This window comes from Bombyx mori, chromosome 4 (assembly GCF_030269925.1).
Source record: "Bombyx mori chromosome 4, ASM3026992v2".
Lineage (NCBI taxonomy): Eukaryota > Metazoa > Arthropoda > Insecta > Lepidoptera > Bombycidae > Bombyx > Bombyx mori.
In genome coordinates, this window is record NC_085110.1 from 1,573,083 (window position 1) to 1,579,198 (window position 6,116).

General features: G+C 38.1%; 1 protein-coding gene across 2 annotated transcripts in view; it reads right to left on the reverse strand.

Annotated features, from left to right (window-relative positions):
* Positions 1-6,116, reverse strand: part of LOC101735930 (dedicator of cytokinesis protein 7) — a 41,506-nt gene extending 35,390 nt beyond the window's left edge. The window contains exons 1-8 of one of the 2 annotated variants that reach the window (XM_038021744.2): positions 5,934-6,116; positions 5,754-5,826; positions 3,991-4,151; positions 3,386-3,596; positions 2,861-3,054; positions 2,329-2,469; positions 850-1,129; positions 357-534 (exon numbers count right to left, since the gene is read on the reverse strand). In XM_038021744.2, the coding sequence (XP_037877672.1) occupies positions 357-534; positions 850-1,129; positions 2,329-2,469; positions 2,861-3,054; positions 3,386-3,596; positions 3,991-4,151; positions 5,754-5,826; positions 5,934-5,968 (1,273 nt within the window). In that variant the 5' untranslated portion in view covers positions 5,969-6,116. The remainder of the gene's footprint in view (positions 1-356; positions 535-849; positions 1,130-2,328; positions 2,470-2,860; positions 3,055-3,385; positions 3,597-3,990; positions 4,152-5,753; positions 5,827-5,933) is intronic. The other variant, XM_038021746.2, reaches the window with a different exon arrangement.

Genomic DNA, 6,116 nt, shown 5'->3' on the forward strand with positions numbered 1-6,116 from the left:
CTGCGGACGCACGCACCCGCCAGTTACTTAAAACACTAACTTAATTTATTGATTTTTGAACGCAGTTCCATCAGCCGAACTTTTTTTTTCTTCGTGCCGGGGGCCGCACCTCCTACGGGGGCCCAGCGCCTAGGAGGCGCGCGCACTATGAGGGTACTTGACGATCTGCAAGGTGTTGGGAGCAGACCGCGGGCCCAAGAAATTTTAGGGCCCTACCGCACTAAACGACTCCCCTGCACCCTTCAGCCGACGTCCGATCTCCGTCAGGGGTCAGAACCCGGTCAGAGTAGGGGGGTTCCTGCGGTCAACACTACAACATAGACACGCGGCGCTCCATCAGCCGACCGTGCACTAACCCAGACTGTTGGTGTTGGAGCCGACCGACAGAGTGTCCTTGTCGGGCTGGTCCCGGTCCAGGCTGTTGGAGCCGCTGAGGATGTTGAGCAGCGACACGGCGCTCCACGCCAGCGGCATGCGGTACTTGCCAAGGCGGGAGCACGCCGCCTGCGCACTCGCGCGGACCTTCTCGCGGTTCTGTGAACAGACGACGCGGCTACATCTCCGTTCTACTACTGCACTCCATCAAATCATGAAACAAACTCCCTCTACGACAGACACGATGTCGTAGTTTCAATATCATTGAATACATGACTGCTTTCTTTGACGTAGCAGTATGGACATCCGTGGTTCTTACCAATAGACAAAAGTACAATTGCCCCGCTGACGATACTGTTGTCTTTCATCTTTACACATTAAAAACTAATAATTGCGGATTGAATTTTAAAGTAACAAGATTCAGATTCTCTTAATATTGAAAGAATAAATGAAACAAGAACAAGAAAAACGAACCTTATCGTCCTTGATATAAGGTTCAACACATTCGTTGATATCGCCCTGAAGGACTTTCTCCACCCTGATGACTAGAAAAACATCCGGTGACGGGTTCTGGACTTCGAAGATGGCGCTCCTGCTCAGCGTCGAAATATCAGCGTGAGGGACGTGAGCGCTCAGCATCTGCCGCGTGCACTCCGAGTTCAGATTGAAATAAAAATTCTCTGATAGCTTCTTCTTCTCTTTAGCGTCGTAGAGGGCCATCGAGGCGAACAGAGGTTCGACGTCCAACTCGAGCCTTGAACAAACAATTCATTCATAACACAGGTACTTAGTTGTCCAATGTGAAACTATTTGCACTAGTGGTCCCGCAGTAGTCGAACTTCGACTTTAATTAATTGAAATTATAGGTTTGAACATTATTACGCATCTGTTGTCAAAGACTATTTATATTTCTAAAACCACAGAATATGTCGCCAAGACTACACTATAGTCAAACAATATTAAAGATTAACAATAATAATCTATTGTCAATTTGATCACAGACTTTATGCAATAACAAAAATTGTACAATAAACAAAGAGTATTTATATGCGTGTCAGTGTCTAATAAATGTGTGTATAATGTACTTTTTTAAAGATTTAATGTATTATTTAGGCATAATTAAAAAAAAAAATTATATTCTGCACTCTTTTCTATATTCTTTATAAGCGTGAGAAATTTCATACTCCTCCGCTCGCGCAAATTTCGTAAAAAGGGGTACAAAGTTTTTGCTTCACGTATTAATATATAGATTATAGTCACTCTTACTGTTTACGCTGTCTGCAATGGATACATCGTTTAAAAATATTTTGAACAGAATTAAGAGTGCATCAATGATAGTCCCATTCCTTTCTCTGTATATCAATGCCTGTTATGCCTTACCACACGTAGGTACCGGTCACCGGATATTGAGAAATAAGGATTATTATAAATTGACTTTTGAATTGTGCGCATGAAATCGTGCGATCTAGTGAAAACTGAGTGTGACGCAAATATATATATTTTTTTTTTATTGCTTACCCTCACAGACGTCTACAGCGTATATGCGCCACCTATTGTGAGATATTATAAGTTCTAAGGTCTCAATATAGTTACAACGGCTGCTCCACCCTTCAAACCGAAACACATTACTGCTTCACGGCAGAAATTGGCAAGGTGGTGGTACCTACCCGTGCGGACTCACAAGAGGTCCTACCACCAGGAATTACGCAAATATTATTTTGCGGCTTTGATTTTTATTACACGATGTTATTCCTCCCCCGTGGAAGTCAATCGTGAACATTTGTTGAGTACGTATTTCATTAGAAAAATTTGTACCCGCCTGGAATTCGGACACCGGTGCATCGCTCATCACGAATGCATCGGACGTCTTATCCCTTAAGCCACGACGACTTCTTAATTGGAAGTAAGTAAAAATTTAATTTTAGAAAAGACAAATAACACTTGGGTACTAACTTCAGCTGGTGGCAGACCACTAATATCCTGTGTCCCAGTATTTCGCAGGGCATCTCCGCGGCCAGGCGACGCTCCACCGCCTCCTCCTCGTCCAGGTACGGAGTGTACAGTCCCAGGAGATCAGCTTGACGGTTCTCCAGCCTTGTAAAAAAATGCCAACTTTCAACACCTGTCAATGAATACTAGTATGCTGTGCGGGATATCTTAAAAGGACTAGAGAGATTTAATTAAAAGTCTTAATATTCAGATTAAGTTATACTAGAGGATGAAAAAAGTTTATGTTTAAGTTGATTATTGATAAAGTTGATTATTGAAAACACGAATAAAACAACATTTTCTGAATATAAATCGATTCATCGCCCCGGAAATCCCCTATATACAAAGTTTTATGAAAATCGTTGGAGCCGTTTCTGAGATTCAGATTATATATATTTATATACAAGAATTGCTTGTTTAAAGATGTAAGATTTGTAGTGAGATGATCACCGGCATATGACTTTTTTGACATATTTCAAGAACTCGTTCAACTCACCTCCTGGCCTCATTGGCGGCATCCACCTGCTCCAAAGGTTTTCTCTCGAATATCTCTGGCAGTAGAGGATCTGAGGAGGAGCTTCTCAGATCGAGACTGGCCCACGAACCTCGAGGTGTCAGTGTCTCGTTGCATGATGACGATGAGGAGATAGAAGCCACCGATTGACGTCCGCTTGACGGTTGAGATTCGAACTGAAGTATTTATGTCGGTAAGTGATATCTCAAAAGACTATTTAATGTTGTTATTTTAACTTTGATTGTATAGTAGAGTTGAGTATACTTTAGTGCACACCAAAACAAAATCTACATTGAAAATTAATCAGTAGGTATAATATATTTGTATGTGTACAATAGACAACCACTTTAGTATGAAGAAACTTTGGGAAGAATATAACAGTTTCAATATCAGATGGACAGTGAAAGGTGCTCATCATAGATACCATAAATTAATTAATGAAGTATTTTTGTAAGTTTAATCCATCCTAATGGTTAGCCTCTAATAGTAATAATAAATTAAGCCAACCTGTTGTGAGAGAGCCTCGTCATTAGTAGACAAGAAATCAGCATCAATCTCATAGAGGTGCCTCGGTCCAGTTTGAAGTTTCTCCAGCCGTTCAGCGAGCCTCTCCCTTCCACAAGACGAGCCTGAGTACGCTCGGTACTTGTATTCCACCACTGAATAGTCAGACGTGTAACAACGGAGGCAATCACGGACGAACATTGGTGCTTTTGTTCTGTTGACACGTTTTATTGATTAATAATACATATACTGCCTCAGTGACATTTTGCTGTTTTAATTTTTATACTGTAACTATACTGAGATCTTAGAACTTAGATCTCAAGGTGGGTGGCGCATTTACATTGTAGATGTCCATGGGCTCCAGTAACCACTTAACACCAGGTGGGCTGTGAGTTCGTCCACCCATCTAAGCTATAAAAAAAAAAAACATACCTGGGATCCTCAAAAATTTTAGTAAATTATCCTGACACTAGATGGACTGTTAGTTACATTGGAATGCAGTGTCAGACACATATGCTAATGTGTTGTGGCATTTATAGAGGCAGTAATTGTTTATCATAGAGAAGAAAGTTAATTTTTGTGATCAATAAGCTAGTAAAAAAACTTACAAGTCTTCATCAGGTAGAACATGGGTTACTGTTCGGATTCGTCTCGGTACATAGATGAGTTCCATGTCGACTGGCGGGTACGCGAGAGGATCTCTCGGTCCCATCAGCCGGTCGCACACCTCCTCGTAATCCGGTGGTTCGATCATATCGCTCAGTGATATCTGTATTTAATTAAAATAATTATTTAATTTTATTAATCTTATACCTTTAAACGAGCAATTCTTGTATATTAATATATATATAATCTAAATCTCGGAAACGGCTCCAACGATTTTCATAAAATTTAGTATACAGGGGATTTAGGGGGCGATAAATCGATCTAGTTACGATTTATTTTCAGACACAATAACACTAAAGCTATTTCAGCAGATGGCGTTGTTAGGCCACTTATAAAAAAAAAACCAGCAAAGCTCAGTCATCGTCTAATGACTTATTAAATTATACATTCCTATACAATAATATAAAATTCCTAAGATCCTTAAAAGATGAAATGCTTAAAGTCAAGGTTGATAAAGCCACATTTGATTTCAATAAGGTTTAGAACAAAATTAATTTGCATTTCTGACTTGTAAAACTGTCAAGGGTTTCATAGAATCAAAGTAACTGATAAATTTTATAATTGTTTTCTACTTTATCCAAAATAGTATAGTAGCACCTACACATGGGATATTATGTATTCCACAAATAAATTCCTCAAATAAATTTACCACCATTAAATAATAACTAAATTTATAAAAGACTAGCTGTACCCGTCTGCTTCACTGGGCATTTAAGATGAACATTATTATTTCTCACCCCCACAAAGATTCTCATCATTAACGCCCCCGCAACTGGTGTAGGGAGTCCAACACTCATATAATTAGCCTATCCATTAAGTGCATGTATTTTCTACATGTATACCAAGTTTCAAGTCAATTGGATGCCTGGTTCAGTAGTTATAACGGAACATCCGTAAAAACCACTGTAGATTTATATATTAGTATAGATAGCTAAATAGAAATTACAACAGGCACCCTTTTCACTAACAGTGATATTTTCCAGATAACCAGTGTCAGAATGAAAGTCAACTCAAAGCTATACCATATTGCAGTATCTTGACATATTAATTAAATACATACTAAAAACAATTTAATATTTATAATCTTCCAATTATATTAGATATACCAATTATATTAGATCAGTTTTAGATATACAATATAAATAAAATAAAATGTTACCGATATTTAGGGGCCATGGCTGACACATGCTAAGTTCCCAAATTGAAATCATTTACTATAGAGTTGTAGTAAATGAATACATAGTTACAGTGGAAAAATATTTGTATTTTTTAATTCCAACCATTCTTTGTCTGATTCAAAAAGGTGCTTATGAAATGTAGAGGAAATTTAAATGTTGTGTTCTCTTTAGTCAAAGTTTAAAGTAGTATAGACAGTATAGAGTGCAGTAATAAAATAATTAACATATTTATTTAGATGAACCAAGCCTACAATTTGAAGTCAGTTTTTCTAATCAGATATATTGGGTCACATATGGTCATCTGACCCCAACGAGGATTCACTTTACTTGGAACTAGAGATATATATTAATATATATAATATATCAATATAAACATACTTATATTTGTTTAAATGGATACATATATAGATTTAAACACTTCGCTAAAGAGCAAACAAACCTGATAAGCAATTCTGAGCATGAACTACATTTATGGAAGAACGGGAAGCTATGAATCATTCACCAATGGTTAGTAGACTACAACTTACTGAAGACGAGCAACCAGATAGAGTCCCGACCTTCGACTGGTTAGAATACACCTTACGGGCCTCCCCCACATTCCTATAAATAGGTGAAAATCAATTTCTAATATATATTTTTAACTGAACCCTTATGGCATGCATCGGTGCGTGCAGATACATTAGAACAAGGGCATTAAAATCATTTACCCGGAAGATTGTTGATATTTACGTCCCAGAGTCATTTAATATTTAAAGGTGCGACCGAATCGTTGTAATTTGGTGTTATAACAATTATTGATTTCTTGATTAACCGTTGAAAAACAAGAAATACAATTTTTTGTTTACTAATTTGTTATTTTTGACAGAATAAATGACCTGCTGTCGCTGTCA